The following is a 21,960-nucleotide window of genomic DNA, read 5'->3' as shown; positions in this document are numbered from 1 at the left end:
TCCCTTCATAGCTCCTCCTCTTCCTCTTCTCTCTCCTCGGCTCGCCCTTCGCTCTTTATTGACTCACTTCTTCTCACCTCATAGCTCCTCCTCCTCCTCCCTCTCTCTCTGGTGCATATGTGTGTGTGTGTGTCAGTGTGTGTTCGGTCAGCAGTATGGCGTCTCTCGGCCTCCTGCTCCTCAGCACCGCTCTCATCCACACCGTCCAGGTAAGAGTGTGTGTGTTTACATGTATGTTGTATGTGTTAATTCATCATCACATTGATGTGTTGTCACGGTAACCACATCAGGACACTGACTGATGTCGCGGCTGTTTACCTCATCTACCTGCACTGTTACATCACTCTCTGTGTGTGTGTGTGTGTGTGGTTGTGGGGACATTTTTCCTCTTGGTTTCAGGGAATATATGATGTCAACAACTGTCCTTTAAACCAGAGACAATGTGTGTGTGTGTGCAGTCACTGTGACTGGAGAAACATTTCCTTCTCGCTGCTGTCACTATAGCGACAGGAGATGGTAACCCATGGAGACAGGGCCATAGATATTAGACCGGTCTCCTGTTGACAGCAGTGTGTGTGTGTGTGTGTGTTGTCACATGATGACTGGTGTTTATTCAGAGGAACGTTTAATCAGCTGTTAGATCAGAACTAGTCAACCATAACCAGCGCGTCACTAGTTACTGAGTCATGAGGAGAATCATTGATCATGAATTATTCAATACATACAAGAATAATAATAATAATAATAATAATAATCATGATTAAACAGACAAAACCAACAAGGACATCAGACAGAGTCAGGGATGATAAGCCCCTCCCCCTCCTCCTCATACACGCACACAGTCAGATTGTGTTTGTCTGAGTCAAACAGCAGGAAATTAAATCAGATTATATCACAGTGTTTTATTAAAAGTGTCAGTGACTCAGCAGCAACAGTAGCTGCTTCATCAACATGAAACACTGCGTCAGCGCAGACACTCACTGATTTAACTCCAGACTCACTGATTTAACTCCCAACTCACTGATTTAACTCCCGACTCACTGATTTAACTCCAGACTCACTGATTTAACTCCAGACTCACTGATTTAACTCACAGATTTAACTCCCGACTCACTGATTTAACTCCAGAGTCACTGATTTAACTCCAGACTCACTGATTTAACTCACTGATTTAACTCCTGACTCACTGATTTAACTCCCAACTCACTGATTTAACTCCACTCACTGAACTCCAGACTCACTGATTTAACTCACTGATTTAACTCCACTCTCACTGATTTAACTCCAGACTCACTGATTTAACTCACTGTTTTAACTCTGACTCACTGACTCACTGACTGATTTAACTCACTCAACTCACTGATTTAACTCCACTCACTCACTCACTGATTTAACTCCAGACTCACTGACTTAACTCAAGACACTGATTTAACTCCCAACTCACTGATTTAACTCACCGATTTAACTCCAGACTCACTGACTTAACTCAAGACACTGATTTAACTCCTGACTCACTGATTTAACTCCACTCACTGATTTAACTCACTGATTTAACTCCCAACTCACTGATTTAACTCCAAACTCACTGATTTACTCCCAACTCACTGGATTTAACTCCAGACTCACTGATTCAACTCACTGATTTAACTCCAGACTCACTGATTTAACTCCCAACTCACTGGACTCACTGACTTTAACTCCAGACTCACTGACTCCAGACTCACTGACTTAATTCAATACTCACTCATTTAACTCAAGACTCACTCATTTAACTCCAGACTCACTCATTTAACTCCAGACTCACTCATTTAACTCCTGACTGACACAGACAGAGAGACAGAGACATTTAAAAAGAAGAGGGCGGGGCAGAGAGTAAACAATTGGTTTGGTTGGTGGCTGATGGTTAGTGTTAGCTTCAGGATTAGCATCAGCTAAGGCAAACAAAATGATAATGATTTACCTGTGTGTGTGCGTGTCTGTGTGTGTGTTCTGTGTGTCCAGGTATTACTAATGTTCACACAGTCACATGATGGGGACTTGTCTTCCTTGTGGGGACAAAAATCAAGTCCCCATAATGTAAATGACTACATTTTAAGGTGAAGATATGTTTTAAGGTTAGGTTGAGGTTAGGTTAGGGTTAGGATCAGGATTAGGATTAGGATTAGGCCAGTAGTAATTGTGGTTAAGGTTAGAGTAAGTCTCCAGGAAATTAATGTAAGTCAATGCAATGTCCCCTCAAGTCATGAATGTCAAACATGTGTGTGTGTGTGTGTGTTCTCTCAGGACAATCTTATTAGTGGAGGCAGGAACAGATCAGCTCATTATGTTGCCATCACCAAGACAACAGTGCAACATCTCCCACACACACACACACACACACACACACACACAAACACATATACACACTTTGTTTCCTGATCATTAAACCCTGAAGGAAACGAGAAGGAGACACATTAAGGAGTTAGGAAATGTAACTGGACTCACAGGAAGTGATGATAAGGATGATGATGATGATGATGATGATGATGAGGTCATATTGATGTCATACATGTGGAATATTAATGAGCACTCACTGACCACCTTCAGGGCATGAACTCTGACCCCACCTTCTCTCTCAGCCTCTTCCTGCAGCTTATGGAGGGGGGCGTGACCTGGACGTGTCAGTAGGCGGAGTCAGACGCCAGCGTCCAGACCTTCGTAAGCTGCTGCCTTATGAGGACCAGATGATGTCATACCCGGCAACACTGAGAGGAGGCAGGGCCAACAATCTGTACTACCAATCAGATGACTGGAGGGGGAGAGGCTTGGAGCAGGCCTTGCAGCGATTGGTGGAGACTGACCAGAGACGGGAACGAGAGGAGGAGCAGCGAGCAGGTTTTTACCACACACACACACACTCACAGACACACACACACACACACCCTCACAGACACACAACTAAACAACTTGAGATAATAATAATAATAATAATAATAATAATATGAACCAATCACACACCTCCACAGAGTACCTGACCGCTCTGCTCCGCCTCCTGAATGAAGCTCAGGGCCTAGGATTGGTCGGCCCTGGAGATGTGGAGGTGATTGAGGAAGAGGAGGATGAGGAGGACGATCAGGGGCCTCCTGAGGACTTCCAGGGTCCAGGGCCCGCAGACTATGAGACTAGTCGCGGCCTGAGTATGGGGAGGCCCCCAGCCGCTTGGTGGGGCCTCCTGGAACCCCGTCTGGCGCAGGCCCTGCTGGACAGGTAAGAGACACCTGGTGTGTTTCCGATCAAAGCTGAACTGATAAGAAACATGTGATCAATAAAGTTTGATTGACAGGATGGAGCCTGAGCTGCTGGAGAGAGCGAGACAGGAGAGACTTCAGCAGGACGGACGAGGACTGGGACGAGGACAGACCCGAGACCAGGACATGCTCAGGTGAGCACTGTGGTGCTAAGCTAACGTTAACAACAAAGTACAAGCTCCATACGCTAAGTTAGCTCATGCAGCAGGTTAGCATATAAACCACCTGTATTATGTATTGTTAGTGAAACATAGCTCCTCCTCCTCAGTGGTGAAGGGCATAGAGAGGGGGAGGGGCTTATTTACATATTTTTAATGAGAGCTGTTGTCACGTGGTTGCTAGAATACTGTCCAGCATGGGCCCGAAAAAAATCACCCCAGTGAACTCCAGTCCCAGGGCGAGGAGGGATCTGTCCGTCACTGCTGTCCAACCAGTTGGCTCCGCCCACAGGAGAACCCGCCGCTCCCTTGACGACATAACACCTCCATCACCGAGCGACGACCCCCCCCTCCTCAGGGTGAAGAGACTGGAGGAGGAGGAGGAGGAGGAGGAAGAGGAGAAGCTCCGCCCCCCCACTGCTGCACTGCAGAGGATGAAACGCATCGATACTATGGCAACCAGCGCTGCAGAAGAACTGAATCATGGGAGTCATAGGCGCCGGAGGAGAGACGCCATGACCTATGACCCCCAAGTACTGATCGACCAGATTGTAGAGTTCATCAGGGAGTGACAGAAGGAGGGGAGGAGATAAGGAAAGAAGAAGAGGAGAGGAGGAAAGGAGAGAAGGAGATAAGAAAGGGAGAGGAGATAAGGAAAGGCGAAGAGGAGAGAAGGAAAGGGGAGGAGAGGAGGAGATAAGAAAGGGAGAGGAGAGGAGAGAAGGAGATAAGGAAAGGAGAAGAGGAGAGAAGGAAAGAAGGAGAGGAGAAAAGGAATGAAGGAGAGGAGAGCAGAGAGGGAAAGAAGGAGAGGAGACAAGGAAAGGAGGAGAGGAGAGAAGGAAAGAAGAGGAGAGAAGGAAAGGAAAAGAGAGGAAAGAAGGAAAGGAGGTATTTTTTTCTGGTTCTGTAAAAAAAGCTGCTTTTGGTGAAAATAAATGTGATGAGTCATTTGGTGTTAAACAGGAAGACGAGGAGACAGTGAGGACGTTGTCTTACTGTTGAGGACAGTATGTGTCTTCATGTATTGATGCAGAGGTCAGAGGTTACAGTCCCTCCTCTTATGACGTTTGTTAGGACGTGACCACTGATTGGATGATTGCAGCAAAGCCCTCTGGGAGGTGTAGTTTAAGACAGCCGCTACAGTGACAGTAACCATGGTGACGGCTCATCAGCTCTGTGAATCGTTCGTTCTTGATGTGTTGTTGTAGTTCAGCTTGTGTGTTTGTGAAAAAATACATACTTTATCTGACAATCTGAAATAAAACCTATGTCAACATCCAACTGTGTCCTCATTCACTACTGTTTACACACCATATATATATATATACATACTCTATATATGTATATATACATACTCTATTTATGTGTATATATACACACTCTATATATGTGTATATATACATACTCTATTATATGTGTAAATACATACTATATTTATATATATACTACTCTATATATATGTATTATGTGTATACTATATGTATATATACATACTCTATATATGTATATATACATACTCTATTTATGTGTATATATACACACTCTATATATGTGTATATATACATACTCTATTTATGTGTATATATACATACTCTATTTATGTGTATATATACATACTCTATATATGTATATATACATACTCTATATATGTATATATACATACTCTATATATGTGTATATATACATACTCTATTTATGTGTATATATACATACTCTATATATGTATATATACATACTCTATTTATGTGTATATATACACACTCTATATATGTGTATATATACATACTCTATTTATGTGTATATATACATACTCTATTTATGTGTATATATACATACTCTATATATGTATATATACATACTCTATATATGTATATATACATACTCTATTTATGTGTATATATACACACTCTATATATGTGTATATATACATACTCTATTTATGTGTATATATACATACTCTATATATGTGTATATATACATACTCTATTTATCCATAAACCCTACACATACACACACACACTGTACACATACAGTCAGTTATCACACAAACTAAATGAAGCTCTGATAAAATGAGTCACCATGACAACACCACTAAAAAAAAGTGTCTTGTTTTTATTCACAATTAACATCAATAAAACAACAAGTAACCGGGAGGACTCTAAAGGGTCAAAGGTCAGGTCAGTTGTCATTCTCCGTGGCTAGACCAGCAAATTCCATTAGCACATCAACAGTAGTCAAACCTCAACCTAAAGCTAAGCTAATGCTAACAGCACTCCAGAGCTAACTCTACAGCATGCTAATGAAGTGTAGCCACAGACTGTGAGCATGCTAACATATGATGAGTCCATGTGAGCGCCCCCTGCTGTCGTACTCACAGTTCAGTTTATTTAGCAGATGCTAACATCTCTACACTCCTCACATGACTACCATGTTGCCAGGCAACAGTGTTCTCATGACTCTATCATTGAGCACCAAATATCTGCCACGTCGTAAACATTAGTTCACAGGTCACAAAGCTAATTAAGCTAATTAGCCATGAAGCTAACTAGATGTAGCTATCAAACAGCATGTTAATCAGACACAGTAATGATAAAGCTAATGCTAACACTCTGTTTAGTTTATCTGCTAACTTATGCTACACGACCAGTACATTTTGTTAAATGCTAACTGTTTCCCCTGTTTCACACTTGGACTAAGCTAAGATAAGCTAAACCGAGGAGGAGGTGATCCATCATAAAAAGACAAAAATGTCAGACTGTTCCTTTAACAGCAGCAGCTCTGACTGTGGGCGAAGCCACTGAACAACAGCTAACATTAGCCTGCTAACATCACACAGGTGTTACAAATTGACTACAGACAAAAGTCAGTCACATGTTCACCACCTCACCACTATGTTAACAAGAGTCCTGACATTGGGGCAACACTGGAACTCGACTCCTCCCCCTCTCTTTCCTCTCCATGACAACATTAAGGTGGTTACTATGGTAACCAGATGAAGATGACAGGAGCAGGAAACACTGCATTCTATCTTCATCGCAATGACGATGACGAAGATGAAGAAAATAACGAGGACAACCAGGAGTGAAGACCTGTGAAGAAAAGACATGTTAAAGAGACAGAAGAAGACAAAAGAAAAGACATGTTAAAGAGACAGAAGAAGACAAAAGAAAAGACATGTTAAAGACGAAAAAAAAGACATGTTAAAGAGAGAGAAGAAGACAAGAGAAAAGACATGTTAAAGATGTTAAATGAATGAAAAGACATGTTAAGAGAGACTTGTTAAAGAGAGAGAAGAAGACAAGAGAAAAGACATGTTAAAGAGACAGAAGAAGACAAGAGAAAAGGCATGTTAAAGATGAATGAAAAGACATGTTAAAGAGACAGAAGACGAAAGAAAAGACATGTTAAAGAGAGAGAAGAAGACAAGAGAAAAGACATGTTAAAGAGACAGAAGAAGACAAGAGAAAAGGCATGTTAAAGATGAATGAAAAGACATGTTAAAGAGACAGAAGACGAAAGAAAAGACATGTTAAAGACGAAAGAAAAGACATGTTAAAGAGACAGAAGAAGACAAAAAAGAGGAAGAAGACAAAGAAGAGAAAGAAGAGGAGGAAGAGGAGACAGACCTGGAGACATCACACTGACATCAGCAGACCAGTGGTCACTGCAAAAACACAACAAAAAAACAGCTGGTCATGATACAGCTGTCGTTGATAAAAGGGGTCCCGCCCCTAACAGCACAGGTCACTCCCCCTCACCTTCCTTGGTGTCCGGTGGCAGCAGCGCATCCTGCCTGTTAGCGAGAACAAACGCTAACGTGGCTAAGATGGCGGCGTCCAGCACGCCCAGGATGGCGAGGATGAATGCCCAGTGGACGGAGCAGGAACCTGGAGAGAAGCTGCTCACCTGAGGACCAGAGATCAATACACATGATCAGTGTGATCAGTATGATCCACTGCTGATGACAAATATTGATCGTGAATCCTTGATATTGATTTTGTGTAAAACTTTGAAAGACTCACTGAATCTCCACACAGGGACCTCATCTCTGGACCGTCCCACGAGTCTGGAAACAGAAGACACGCCAACGCCAGACAGAAGCCTGAGGACAGAGAGGACAGAGAGAGACAGAGAGAGACAGAGAGACAGACATAGAGACAGAGAGACAGACAGAGAGACGACAAGGTCATAAACTACTCACTCTCCCACACCAAAATCAGTGATTTTAGCTGCGGGGACACAGGAGCAATTTGTTTCACTGAGGTCAATCTGGAAGTTGGATTTCAAACACTGAAGTGACAAAATAAGACATTTGAACTTAGTGATGGAGGCAGCAGAGGATCAACAACTCCTGTGTGTGTGATTAAAATCAGTGATTTTCTCTCTGGGCTTTGGTGTGGTGTTAGTTAGTTCTGAAACTATGATCCAGTAGCAGCAGAGACTGACCTGCGGTCAGCTGCAGCCAGCCACAGATCTTGTACACAGTGGCAGCGCTGCAGAACCTGAAGAGACAGAGACAGAGGACACTGGTCCACACTGTCCACAGGGACACGCCCACCAACACGGCTACTGACTGGAAGGACGGGAGAGGAGATAGACTGGACAGACCACCACGACAGTCTGGGACCGGCCAGTCTGACTCTACACACACCTGAGACACACACACACACACACACACAAGGACAGACAGAGACGGGTGGAGGTTACAGTGAGGAAACTCATAAATGTCCAGTACGTGTCATGTGTCTCACCTCAAACAGTCCCATGGTGCCACTGTGCGCCCCCTGGTGCCTGGGGTCCGTGGTGCCGACCCAGGACGGCTGCACCAGAACCACCACCTGGATGATGGCGAGGCAGAGTGTGCACACGGCCCAGAGGACACCGACGGCCCGGGCGCTGCGGACAAACTCCGTCTGATAGAGGTGAGACAGGTCACTGAGGGCGGGCGACATCGACATGACTGACACACAGAGAGAGAGAGAGAGAGAGAGAGAGAGAGAGAGAGAGAGAGAGCATGTTTTTTCATGTCAATAAAGTTTTTTGAATGACTGACATCAGGGTTTGATTGACAGCAGACAATCAGACAACATTATTGTCTGATTACAGTGTGACTGTGACCTGAGGATCAATCACTCGCTCACTCATTCATTAATTCAATCAGGGCACAGACTCATTCATTCAATCAGGACACAGACTCACTCACTCACTCATTCAATCAGGACACAGACTCACTCACTCACTCACTCATTCATTCATTCAATCAGAACACAGACTCACTCACTCATTCATTCATTCAATCAGGACTCAGACTCACTTTTTCACTCACTCATTCAATCAATCAATCAGGACTCAGACTCACTCATTCATTCAATCAATCAGACTCAGACTCAGACTCACTCATTCATTCAATCAGGACACAGACTCATTGACTCATTCATTCAATCAGGACACAGACTCACTCACTCATTCATTCAATTAGGACTCAGAGTCTCTCACTCATTCATTCAATCAGGACACAGACACACTTACTCATTCATTCAATCAGGACTCAGACTCACTTTTCACTCATTCATTCAATCAGGACGGACTCACTCATTCATTTATTCAATTAGGACTCAGAGTCTCTCACTCATTCATTCAATCAGGACACAGACTCACTCACTCACTCATTCATTCAATCAGGATTCAGACTCACTTTTCACTCATTCATTCAATCAGGACTCAGACTCACTCATTCATTGAATCAGGACAGACTCACTCATTCATTCAGTCAGGACTCAGACTCACTTTTCACTCATTCATTCAATCAGGACTCAGACTCACTCATTCAATCAGGACAGACTCACTCACTCATTCATTCAATCAGGACTCAAACTCACTTTTTCACTCATTTATTCACTCAGGACTCAGACTCACTCACTCATTCAAATCAATCAGGACACATACTCATTCACTCATTCAATCAGGACTCAGACTCACGTTTTCACTCATTCATTCAATCAGGACTCAGACTCACTCATTCATTCAATAAATCAGGACTCAGACTCATTCATTCATTCAATCAGGACTCGGACTCATTCACCATCAATAAATGGTTATTGATCAGATAAATCATCGCGGTAAGAAAACGAACCGCTGCAGTGATCACGTGACAGCCAATCAGCGTCCGACGGAAAACACTATAAACGCGGTAGCGACGATGACGTCATCACTCGTTCTTCAAAGAGACAAAAAAAACAAAACAAGGACAAACCTGCAGCTGCGGGAGGAAGAAGCGTCTCCGAATGTCCTCGTGTGTCTCAGGATGTGGGGATGCAGATGGAGGACAGGATGGAGACCCCGCCCCCTCCCTCACACACACACACACACACACACAGACAGTGTCGCAGTGCTGTTGCCGCCATGTTGAGACAGATCAGCCTGAGCTCAGCTGATAGTGTTTGTTTACAGAGTCAGTAAACATGTCAACACTGATCTTGATCAATAATCACAATAATAAAATAAAGTGTTTTTGTTTGGTTTTATTGCCCCGCCCCCCTTAGTTAAAGGAACATTACAAACATCAACGTCTTCAGTTATTGTGGGCGGGGCCTTCTCTCTATGACATCAGCACCACTCTTCTTCTGCTGTCCAATCAGACGGCTGCTTTGTGTCCAGAGGCTGCTGGTGATGATGAAGATGACGATGATGAAGATCAGCACCAGTCTGCAGCTAAAACTGATAAAAACATGGTCTTTTGGCAGGTGTGGGACACTTTTCCCATTGAGCACCAATGACACTGGTTTCCATGGCAACCGGCGTCAAACGTTCTTCATCCTTCACAGGACCCTCCTCCTCCTCTCATTGCTCAGCCTCCTCTCAGCTCCACGGAGGAACCTCCTCTCCAAACTTTGCGAGGTGAGCAGAGTTTTTAGCTTCAAACAGAATCTGAACAAAAGAGGATTTAAACTTTCATCACAGTGACTCACACACGTGGAGATGAGAGAGTGGGCGTGTCTCAGAGGCTTACCTGGTGGTGGACGTACGACTCACACTGGTAACACCACGCAGACAGGTCAGAGAAGCTCAGCACCACAGGGTGTTCACTCACACAACCATGAGTTAGCATGTGCTCATTAACGTAGCGGCCACAGAACACCTGCACGCACACACACACACAAACACACAGTGTGAGACGAGTGCAGGGCGGGGTTAGATGCTCTGTAGACAGGGACACAGGTGAGGCAGTGAGACAGGAGATACCTGGTAGCAGGTGAGACAGATCCAGTTCTCAGCCACAGAGTCACAGTCCTGACACGGCAGGAGGATGTTTATACCTGAGGGTGGGAGGGGCTTAACTGCATCCAGGTGAGGACACCAGGGGAGGGGGTCGACCACGTACAGAGGAGACTGAGGACAGAGACAGACAGAAAGACAGAGCCATGTGGTTCATGATCCAATCCGACGTTGCCTCAGTATCAAACATCAGATCACTGACTCCGCCCACCTGTCCTCCACAAGCCAACTCCAGAGACATCTGAGGTTTTGACCAACCGCATGCTCCCTCTACCTCTAGCTCCGCCCCCATTCCACCAGTAGCCTCGTCTCCAAAGGTGACTGAGTCTGGTGTCGCAGCGACCATCTGCGTCTAAACAAACGTCACAGTGTGACATCACCGCTTTAACAGAGGGAGAGGAAGTGATGCTGCTGTAACCATGGCAACTGCACCCACCTGACTCTCTGATTGGCTCTGATCACATTTGCCCTCACTAGACTCCGCCTTCTGTTCACCTTCACAGATGATCTCCTCCTGTATCTGGTGGACCTTCGCTCTGGCCCCACCTACTGGAGTGGACGTAGCAGGACTGTGATTGGCTGAGGACAGACTGATGTCCAAACTCGCCAATCCCTGAGCTAGTTGGTCCAGCGTGTCCACTTCCTCCATGTCCCCTCGTCCTCGTGGGGATGCTGGACACTTGTCTTCTTTACTCTGCTCAGATTTCCTGCTTTTTCCTTTAGAACTACGTCTCCCATGATGCTTTGGGGTGGGCAGAGACACCCGCACAGATGCTGGGACTGAAAACAAATATGAAAATAAACAAACAAACAAAGCTGATGTAAACACATCTCCTTGTTTACTTACTGTTGATCCTCAGTGACCTCCAGTAGGGGGCGTGGTGTCGGATGACTTCGTTGATCACTGCCACGGCGCTGTGATGAGGAGGGGGGAGGGGCATAACCAGGGCTGGGGGCGTGTCTCCTAGCAACACGCTGGTACACATCGCCATGGAGTCAGAGATGGAGGTCAAGTTGTAACCTCCCTGAGGAGGCGGAGACAGGAAGTGAACATGGTGCTATCACCTATGACATCGTCGCTCATGGACATGCTCAATGACACAGACATTTGCAGGAAGTGATGTTATATCATCATCATCACCTCCAGGATGAGCAGGACACGTCCCCCAGCCAATGACATCAGGAGGTGTGTGAGGTGGGCGTATCCCTCAGGGGTCACATGATATCCACCCAGAGGATCACCACGAGCCGCATCAAAGCCGGCTGACACCAGAACAAGGGCGGGGTTAAACTGCCAAGAGAGGAGCGACCAATCAGAGAGCTGTGTCACTCCTGTGTGTGTCTGTGTGTGTGTGTGTGTGTGTGTGTGTGTGTGTGTGTGTGTGTGTGTTACCTCGGTGGCAATCGGCATGACCACATGATGAAAAGCAGCGAGGTAATCAGAGTCGCTCATCCGTCCTCCGCTCCACGCCACATTCACGTTGAAGCCCAAACCTTTTCCCACACCCACCTGGTTGGGGGCGGCGTCTTCAGAGGACGGGAAGAACGTCCCGTTGTCATAGCGATGGAGGGAGATGTACAGGACACTGGAAAGAGAGGGAAAGTCAGAGTCCATCTTCACCTCACACTCCTCCTCCTCCTCCTCCTCCTCCTCACCTGTCATCGTCCTCAAACATGTGCTGTGTCCCGTTGCCGTGGTGAACGTCCCAGTCGAGGATGAGGACTCGGAGAGGTGCAGGATGGGAGATTTTCTGGGCGTGGCGAGCAGCGAGGGCTGCTGTGTTGAAGAAGCAGAATCCACAGGCGGAGTCTGTCTCTGCGTGATGACCGGGGGGCCGGACAATCGCCACGCCGTTACTCACCTGACCAAACACATAAACAGAGACTGTTAGACCCCACCCACTCACCCTGCGTTAACCTGTGTTCACCTCTCACCTCTCCGCTCATGATGGCATCCACGGCGGCAAAGCAGCCTCCGACAGCGAGCTGAGCACAACTGAAGCTCTGGTTGTTGATGAAGATAGAGTTAAACTCTTCACTGAGTCTGTGAAGATCTCTGTTCTTCATCAGTGAAGAGGAGCTGATCAGCTGGACCAGACGCTCACTGAGGAACACACAGGCAGTCATGGTAATCTTGGTAATCGAGGTAGTCGTGGTAATCTAGCCACAGTCGTCATAGTGACGGTCCTGCCGGTCATAGTGTGCACATACCTGTGACACATGGTGAGCTCCTCCTTCGTCGCGAGGCGTGCTGGGATACGTGTGCAGCGGTGGACCAGTCCGAGCGCCTGGTGTCTGGCGTAGATGTGGGCGATTCTCTGCGGCTGCTCTGGATGATGTCTGACCACACGTTGCGCATTAATGCTACGTCATGTAAGCACTGTCACGTGACAGGAGACCCACTCACCTGTCCCACATGTTCAGGTGCTCCATCATACGCTCGTCGTAAACCAGTCCTGTCGTCGTGGCAACAGAGGAGGCGGCCCCACTGTGCTGAAAGCGCTCGTCATTGGTTGTTGCTCTGATGACGGCCATATCAGCCAATGGGACGCCTTCTGCACAGGAAACAGGAAGAGACATGACGCAAACAGAGACGGAGGCATGTCCTCTGGTGTGTGTGTGTGTGTGTGTGTTACCTAGCAGCTGCAGACATGTCCAGTGTGGACACAGAGCAGAGACACTCTCACTGATGGACTTCAGTGCACTGACAAAGAGACACAGACAGGAAGTTACGACATGTCTCACACTAACTGAGGAGAACCTACTGTACACAGGTGTTACCTGAAAGATGGAGCCGTGGGCGGAGTCAGAGGAGGACAGGCTCCTCCCAGCAGAGCACTGACACAGGCTGCAGCGCCCTCTGCTGTGGACTGCAGGTTATAACCTCCCTGCACACACACACACACACACACACAGTAACAGGTCATGATCATGTCATAATGACCTCTGACCTTTCACCACCACAACAATTTACATACGTGTGTGTGTGGTTTTACCTCGAGAGCGAGAACAAGTCGGCCTTCAGCCAAACTCATCAACATGTGAGTGAGAACATGGAAACACTGAGGAGTCACACACATCTGCCCCTGCACACACACAGTGAGAGGTCGTCATAGAAACACAGTCATCACTGACATGAGGTCTGAGGTTTTACCTTCTCGTCTCCAACAATAGCATCAAATCCAGCAGAGACCAGAACCAGCTGAGGCTGAAACTGACACACACACACAGTACAGTAAGTCATATTGGATGAACACATTTCCTCCTCTGTGTGTGTGTGTGTGTGTGTGTGCGTGTTACCTCGTAGGCTACAGGCAAAAGCAGTTGTTGAAAAGCAGTGATGTAATCAGCATCTTTCATCTGCGTCTGAATGACAACAAAACTTTACATTCAGATTATTCGGAGTGTGAATGAGGCACAAACGCATAGTCAGAGCCCACTGTGCTGTGAGCGCCCCCTGCTGCTGAGAACCAGTGTCTGGAGAACATATTTTAGCCTCGTAAAAGATTCTCATAAAATCGTTTAAGTCTACGATCTCCACGTCACATGTTCAAGTCTTTATCTCACTGTTAGTCAGACTTTTCCAACAGGAAACTGAAGTTTGTAAACCACTCACTCTCCCACACCAAACCCCATAGAGAAAACCAGTGATTTTAGCTTGCGGGGACACAGGGGCTGCTGGTCTACTGCTGCCTCGTGTGGTCACTTTGTGTCACTGAGGTTAATCTGAACAAAGAATTATAAAAGCCGAATTTTACAAAATAAGACATTTGAACTTAGTGATGGAGGCAGCAGAGGATCAACAACTCCTGTGTGTGTGACGTTAAAATCACTGATTTTCTCTGTGGGGTTTGGTGTGGGAGAGAGAGCGGTTTACAAACGTCAGTTTCCTGTTAGGAAAGTCTCAAACTGAGATAAACACGTGATCATGTGACGTAGATTTTATTACACACGTCTTTTGTAAACGTGTTTTTCAGGTGAATTCTGTGGACACACAGTCTCACCTTGTCCCAGGCCACGTTCATGGTCCGCCCCTCGCCTTGTCCACTGCCCACAAACCCACCAGCAGACTCCAGCAGGTGAGGCCAGAAGGACGCCTGCTCGTACCTGTGGACACTGAAGTACAGGACACTGGGGAGGACAGTGAGACGTTTGTGAAACCAAGAATAGACAGACACTTTACCTGGGGTCGTCCTGGAACTCGTACTGGATCCCCTGACCATGATGGACGTCCCAGTCCACTATCAACACTCTGACACACACACACACACACACACACACGTCATAGATAGTTAGTTTTGGACATGAAGCAGAAGAGCAAACACAGGTTTAACCAGGTCAAAGGTCAAATACACCTGGTTAAGCTTCTGAACTCTACTCTTTAATCCACAAAAATAAATTCTTCAGAAATAAATTACTGAGCAAGTCCTTCAAAATGATATCTGTTATTAGTATTTGAGGCATTTTGACAACATCCAGACCATGAATCCACACTTGTGATAGCCCCACAGCTCCACCCCTACACACACACACCTACCTTTTAACAGAGTGTGTGTTCTGAGCATATCGCGCAGCAATCGCCACGTTGTTGAAGATGCAGTAGCCGTTTGCCTCGCTGGTCTGAGCGTGGTGACCTGGAGGTCTGAGACACAGACACACACACGCGAGTCACACACACGCGAGTCACACACACCCGCACCCACACCCCCACACGATGTTACCTGATGACAGCAAATCCATTTCTGAGTTCAGAGGTCATCACCTGATCGACCAGCTGGAGGACTGAACCTACAGCCAACACACACACCTGGAAGGACTCCTACACACACACACACACACACGTTGGTCTTTACTGTCATTACTGTGTGTGTGTGTGTGTGTGTGTGTGTTTGTTCTTACAGGATGCAGATACACAGAGTCATATTTGTCAGACAGTGTGTGTAGTTCACTCTCTGACATCGTCTGAGTCGACCTCATCACGTCCACATACTGTTTCCTAAAAGACAGAGAACGGTAGTGGACAGTGGGAGATGGTTAGAAGACAGTAGTGGACAGTGGGTGATGGTTAGAAGACAGTAGTGGACAGTGGGTGATGTTCAAAGACAGTAGTGGACGGGGTGATGGTTAGAAGACAGTAGTGGACAGTGGGTGATGGTTAGAAGACAGTAGTGGACAGTGGGTGATGTTCAAAGACAGTAGTGGACAGTGGGTGATGGTTAAAAGACAGTAGTGGACAGTGGGTGATGGTTAGAAGACAGCAGTAGTGGACAGTGGGTGATGGTTAGAAGACAGTAGTGGACAGTGGGTGATGGTTAGAAGACAGTAATGGACAGTGGGTGATGGTTAGAAGACAGTGGTGGACTCACGTGTGGACGAGGAGCAGCTCTTCTTCTGTTGCTTCTCTGGGCTAAAACATAATAATAACAATCAGAGATGGTAGACTTCTCCCCATTCACACAACAAGCCTCTGTCGGTCTGTATGTGCAACAGAGAGCGTCTGATTCCAGATCAGGAGGTTGTGTGTTCCAAACCACATCAGTGCACGTGCATGCACAATACTTCAGTCCCACTCCGTGACATGAAGTAACACAGATAAAATCAGGCAAATAATTCTTTTTTTTTTTTTCTCAGTCACAGTTAATCACAGATGTTTGTCCTTTGCTCACCTTCACTGTGACACAGAGAGACAGAAGCTCCTGAGTCTGCAGCTCCTTCATGATGGACGTCACTCTGTCTGGACTCTCCACATGACTGTCAACATCAACAACAACAACAACAACAACGACATCAAACACACACCATGGGGGTATTCCATCAACGTAGCTAAGAATTGCCAGACTTAGTCAAGCTTGAAGCTTGACTAAGCTCCACTTCCCAATCTAGCTCCAAGTCGTTCCATCAAGTGAAATCAGCTGGCTTCACCTGACGCTTAGTCAAGCCTCACCTGTTAATCCTTAACTTGTGCACGCCCACAGCGAAAATAAAAAGCCCATTCTAGTCGAGCGCGAAAACTGTCAAAAATGCCGAAAAGCAAGAGAAAAGAGCGTGCAGAGATGTTCTCCTCATATCCTCCATTGAATTGCTTGATTTGCTAAAATGATTCTAGATAAATAATAACTTCTTTTTTTTACAATCAATAGATCTGTCATATGATTATTTCCTATAGAATGATAACCAATGTTGCATTTCTTCATGTAATAATCTACCATCAATTGTATGATAAATGTGATGAGTCATGTAAAATACGTTGATTAAATGTAGCCTATTATTATCAAAAATGTAGGCAAGGCAACTTTATATAGCACATTTTAGCACAAGGTGATTCAAAGTGCTTTACATAAAATAAGATGAAAATACAACAATTCAACATATAGCATCTGGGACAAAATACAGAAGTAGCACAAATACAGCATGTAAAAATGACAGGCTTAAATGAAAATGATATCAATTCTATACAATTGGCCATGCAGGAAATAAATGAAAACTATCCCATTGATTTGCATAACAAGCAGTTGATAAATGTGATGAATATCACGTTCTAACATTACTACTAGGGCTGACAAATGATAAAATATGGAGCATTTCACATAAATTGCAGTGAAACAATAATGTTATTTTAATTATGTTCATATGAATGTTACTTATTAGGGCTGTCTTTTTGTTCTTTGGGAATTTTCCTTTTTATTTTAGGGATTTGGTTGCATTAATAGATCCACATAATTGATTAGTTTAAAACAAAAACCATCAAGGAATCAATTGGTAGATTATTGTCTACATATATTTTGTCCCTTTGAAGGAGGATTTATATAACATGATGATGCTGAAATACTTGATTTTCTTTGTCACTTACGCATTCAGCCTGTCTGCAATATTCTGCCACGCCACATCCCTGGCTTTATTGATTGCCATGGTATTGCCCTTCTTTCAGATTATGTGGCTGTAATCCTCATATACCTCCATGAGGAGGGTTTGCTCCGCTGTGGAGAGCATCTCTGCACGCTCTTTTCCCTTGCTTTTCGGCATTTTTCGTGCTCGACTAGAATGGGCTTTTTATTTTCCCTGTGGGCGTGCACAAGTTGAGGCTTAACAGGTGAGGCTTGACTAAGCGTCAGGTGGAGCCAGCTGATTTCACTTGATGGAATGACTTGGAGCTAGATTGGGAAGTGGAGCTTAGTCAAGCTTCAAGCTTACACCTAAGTCTAGCAATTCTTAGCTACGTTGATGGAATACCCCCCAGATCACTCAGAGAGCACACACCTGTGTTTGTAAAAACCATGATTCTAAATCCATTCAAACGTTACACAAATGTTCAGCACTGTTGCACTGTTGCACTGTTGGTGTGTGTGTGTGTGTGTGTGTGTGTGTGTGTGTGTGTGTGTGTGTGTGTGTGTGTGTGTGTGTGTGTGTGTGTGCGTGTGTGTGTGTGTGTGTGTACCTGGGCCCATAGGTTCTTGTGATGAGTGAAGATGTCAGAGAAGACAAGGCCTGTCCCATCAACAGCTGATCTGCAGGACAGGTCCTACACACACACACACACATATTTACTGAATTAAATAATCACACACACACACACACACACACACACAGATGTTGTTTGTTTGTTTGTTTGTTTACCAGTTTCTTCAGACTGTTGTTCAGCTCCTCCTCTCGGCTCCTCTCCATCCTTCCTTTCCTCTTCACCTCCTGCAGGCTGCTGCCTCCTTTCCTCAACTCCTTTCCTAGACCAGCGCTGCTCTGAAAGACAAGAGAAACACATCTGTCCTTCACACTGAGACACAGCAGGTGAGGACACAGATGTCCAAAGTCCAGCTCAGGTGGATGATTGACAGCTGCTCACACACACACACACACACACACACACACACACACACACACACACACTCACATAAATGTTTAATAATTAAATATGGCGTCCCTCAGGGAGCTGCTTCATGTTGTTTTTAATTGATCAACCAGCTGATGTTGGTCATGTGACACAAATGTCATTCATTGACAGAAAATCAAGTTAAAAGGTGGATTTTGTTTTTTTCAATGTTTTCTGACATCATTTACATTTACAATCAGAAAACATGTAGTTGACAGTCTGTCCTTCATGTCTTTATCTCACTGTTAGACAACAGGAAACTGAAGTTTATAAACCACTCACTCTCCCACACCAAAGTCCATAGAGAAAATCAGTGATTTTAACATCACAGCACACAGGAGTTGTTGATCCACTGCTGCCTCGTGTGGTCACTTTGTGTCACTGAGGTAAATCTGAACCTTCAGGATTTCAAACACTGAAGTGACAAAATAAGACATTTGAACTTAGTGACGGAGGCAGCAGTGAATCAACGACTGTGTCTCTGTGATTTTAAAATCACTGATTTTCAAAAAAAAAAAGCAAAAACATGAACTACCCCTTTAACTTTATTGTTTATTAACACCACAGACAGAGTTTCTGTTTCATCCTTTAACCATCAGGACTGAACATTAATGAGACAGAGTCAAACTGTCTGTGTGAGTGTGTGTGTTTCCTATGCTTTTGTTTTTGTTTAAAAATGACCAGAAACCAGAAGTCCCCTGTTAGTGAGTAAAGAATGACAGTCCCCTGTTAGCCTGGTAAACGCGTATGTGTGTATGTGTGTTACTAACCTCAGGAGACAGACGCGGAGATCTCCTGACAGACTTCAGTCCAGATCCTGGACGATCTGGTCCAGACTGCATCTCTGAAAACACATATTTTAAAAGTGACTCATCACTATTTCAGATGACTCATTAGTCCATTTTAGACGTTTATATTATTTGTTTTTTTAAAAATAATGATTATTTGGAATGAATGAATTTCATGTGTTCACATTCATGTTCAAAGACAACAATTCAACTTATGTAATGTCATGCAAACACGTTAGTCTGACTAAAATCCAGCTAGTTTTAGCTGGATTTTTAGGGACTGTATACACTTAGTTAGACTACGATCTTAGTCTGATTAAACTGTGACTGCAAACAAAATGAATGACATCTAATTATGAGACTTGAAGTGTGTGAGGGAACTACGGTGGCCTACACAGACATTTCCTCTTCTTCGTTGGTTTCTTCTAGGGTTACCACAATTCATCGATTAGTAACGAATTACCAAATGAATGACAATCTGACAATCAATTCACCGGTCTGAGTGTTACTTTTCTTTAAAGGCGACATAGACCGGAAGCTCCAATTGACGCTGCGTTTGTGTATCTGCGTCATTACCTCGTTTATGAAACCTTAACGTTTCAGAACAAACAGTTCAGCCACTGCTGAGAAAATAGTGTTGTATTGTTTTCCTGAACTCTGCGAAGTGGATCGGCACTCCCGTAATTTGATGTTGTCATCAGAAATCCTCACCACTCCTCTCACCACCGTAGCGCCTCCTGGTGCGGGCACTAGTCCGGGCACATCCTGTTGCCGGACTAGTGCGGGCACTAGTCCGGGCACATCCTGTTGCGTACATTCAACCGCAGAAGAAGAAGAACTACTCTCGTTGTAGCTGCTGAGATGCAGAGAATCCACCGTGCCAGAGGGGGAGCTGTGTATCTGAGAGCTGGCCTATCTATTACGTCACTGCCAGGTACCTGGTCAATCACAGGACAGTGGGAAAGGTCTCGTTGGCTGGCCAATCACAACACAGTCCACGTTCTGGGGGTGTGATTTTGGTCTGAAACGGTGTGGCTGACGAGAGTGTCAGTGAGGAGATATTTTGATTGCCTCATTTGCAGCGATTAGGAGGTTTTTAACCATGAAAACAAGTTAATATATGTAAGTAGACCTCCATAACTAACATATATGTGTGATAAAAGCAATCAATGTCACCTTTAAATATTTCAAACCAGTTTGTGTGATGATTTTTCAGCTTCTTAAATGTGAATATTTCCTGGTTTCTTTGCTTCACACAAGACTTTTGAGAATATCATCGTTTTCAGGTTTGACAAACACTGATCAATATTTTATGATGTTGTGAAAATAATCGCGCAGGTCACTGTGACATTCAACACAAGATGGCCACCTCGGTACATCAAGACCCTTACCTTGAATTTATATAAGAATCTGATTCTGTGGCAACAAAAAACAAACAATTTTTATTATGAGCCAATAACTTGAATATATTCAGTTCCTGCTATAAAAAAGCAGAACATGAAACAAGTGTTAACTGTGTGTGAAGCAGAGCTGGTTATTCTGGTTAATCTGGTGATTCTGGTGACAGTGAAGCTGCTGACGTCATCGTCGTCGTCATCATCACAGCCTCTTCTGTGATGAAAGTTCTTTAAATCCTCCATCTTCTTCTTCCTGTTCTTTGTAACGTTGTTATTAAAGTTCTCATTAAATAAAGTTGATTCAATCTGGAGGGAAATGCGTAGTTGGTAACGTCACCGACGCTGCGTCTCAACGTAAACTGGACTTTTCTTCTTATTTCCTCTCAGACCAGAATCACATTAAAGACATTAAAGCATGAGCCGATACCAGAACCAGGCCCTGAACCGAGACCCAAACCAGGACCAGGACCTGGGTCAGTTAGCCGCTATCATGCTAACGTGCCGCAGATAAACAGTGAAGAACAAACTCACCTCCTTTTGTTTCTTTTATTTTCCTCCCTTTTTCTTCTCTTTTTGCTGCTCAGCGCAAACACAACTGTCGCGCCGACATGACGTCACCGGGCGGTCACCACCTACTGACGTCAGAGTATTGTTACTAGCTCTATATGATCTCAAGGTAGAAACTTAAATAACTAGGTTCACATACTTGTGCTGCTGTCTTTACATGTTGGAAAGATCTGTAGTTTTTTGGACTTTATTTCTCCCAACAATACTTTTAAAATAAACCGGATTAAACAATATCTTGTTATTAATTATTTTCCCACATAAATTCATTCTGCTCTGTGACTATAATATTCAAACCACAACTTCTCTACACATACATGTTACATCTGAAATAATGATAATGATGTAATATGATAATAAATAATGTGATAAATGGTTCAATAATGGTTAGTTCACTGCGGTTATTCACCCTCAGACATAAAAATATAAATATATAGTATATAAAAACATTGTCTTCTTCAGAGAAATGTGTGAATATGAATATAAATATTCAAATACAGGTCATTATTGTTTCATGTCTTTGCTTATTGTCATGTTTAAAACGTTACTTATTTATTAAATATATGAATGTTTTGGGTGAGAATCAACACAAACGTAAATGTTTCTCGGTGGACCTTTTCTCTT

At 44.5% G+C, this 21,960-nt stretch overlaps 3 protein-coding genes across 3 annotated transcripts; 1 reads left to right on the top strand and 2 right to left on the bottom strand.

Moving 5' to 3' along the window:
• Positions 1–115: 115 nt before the first annotated feature.
• On the top strand, positions 116–4,038 carry pcsk1nl (proprotein convertase subtilisin/kexin type 1 inhibitor, like). Its single transcript, XM_044039130.1, has 5 exons — positions 116–209; positions 2,619–2,874; positions 3,006–3,246; positions 3,323–3,423; positions 3,617–4,038. Exons 1-5 carry the CDS (start codon positions 156–158, stop codon positions 4,015–4,017), a joined length of 1,053 nt encoding a protein of 350 aa, XP_043895065.1. The 5' UTR covers positions 116–155; the 3' UTR covers positions 4,018–4,038.
• A 1,508-nt stretch (positions 4,039–5,546) lies between these two features.
• On the bottom strand, positions 5,547–9,818 carry lhfpl4b (LHFPL tetraspan subfamily member 4b). Its single transcript, XM_044037886.1, has 7 exons — positions 9,702–9,818; positions 8,200–8,408; positions 7,895–8,099; positions 7,471–7,550; positions 7,207–7,354; positions 7,075–7,112; positions 5,547–6,537 (listed from the first exon to the last, which is right to left on the bottom strand). Exons 2-6 carry the CDS (start codon positions 8,404–8,406, stop codon positions 7,084–7,086), a joined length of 669 nt encoding a protein of 222 aa, XP_043893821.1. The 5' UTR covers positions 8,407–8,408; positions 9,702–9,818; the 3' UTR covers positions 5,547–6,537; positions 7,075–7,083.
• Positions 9,819–9,954: 136 nt separating this feature from the next.
• hdac6 (histone deacetylase 6) lies at positions 9,955–21,393 on the bottom strand. Its single transcript, XM_044037626.1, has 28 exons — positions 21,304–21,393; positions 19,358–19,431; positions 18,338–18,457; positions 18,153–18,242; positions 16,390–16,524; positions 16,090–16,130; positions 15,623–15,719; positions 15,445–15,542; positions 15,261–15,365; positions 14,907–14,975; positions 14,728–14,854; positions 14,024–14,089; positions 13,878–13,937; positions 13,720–13,809; positions 13,505–13,611; positions 13,360–13,427; positions 13,131–13,278; positions 12,935–13,063; positions 12,659–12,827; positions 12,380–12,585; positions 12,117–12,309; positions 11,865–12,014; positions 11,571–11,748; positions 11,160–11,503; positions 10,935–11,075; positions 10,691–10,837; positions 10,458–10,586; positions 9,955–10,375 (listed from the first exon to the last, which is right to left on the bottom strand). The coding sequence occupies exons 2-28, from the start codon at positions 19,427–19,429 to the stop codon at positions 10,307–10,309; spliced, it is 3,348 nt and encodes a 1,115-aa protein (XP_043893561.1). The 5' UTR covers positions 19,430–19,431; positions 21,304–21,393; the 3' UTR covers positions 9,955–10,306.
• Between the last annotated feature and the right edge of the window lie 567 nt (positions 21,394–21,960).

The sequence above is a fragment of the Solea senegalensis genome, linkage group LG11, assembly GCF_019176455.1.
Source record: "Solea senegalensis isolate Sse05_10M linkage group LG11, IFAPA_SoseM_1, whole genome shotgun sequence".
In the NCBI taxonomy this organism is placed as follows: domain Eukaryota; kingdom Metazoa; phylum Chordata; class Actinopteri; order Pleuronectiformes; family Soleidae; genus Solea; species Solea senegalensis.
Note: the sequence above shows the minus strand (reverse complement) of the source record. Positions and strands in the feature narration are given on the sequence as shown.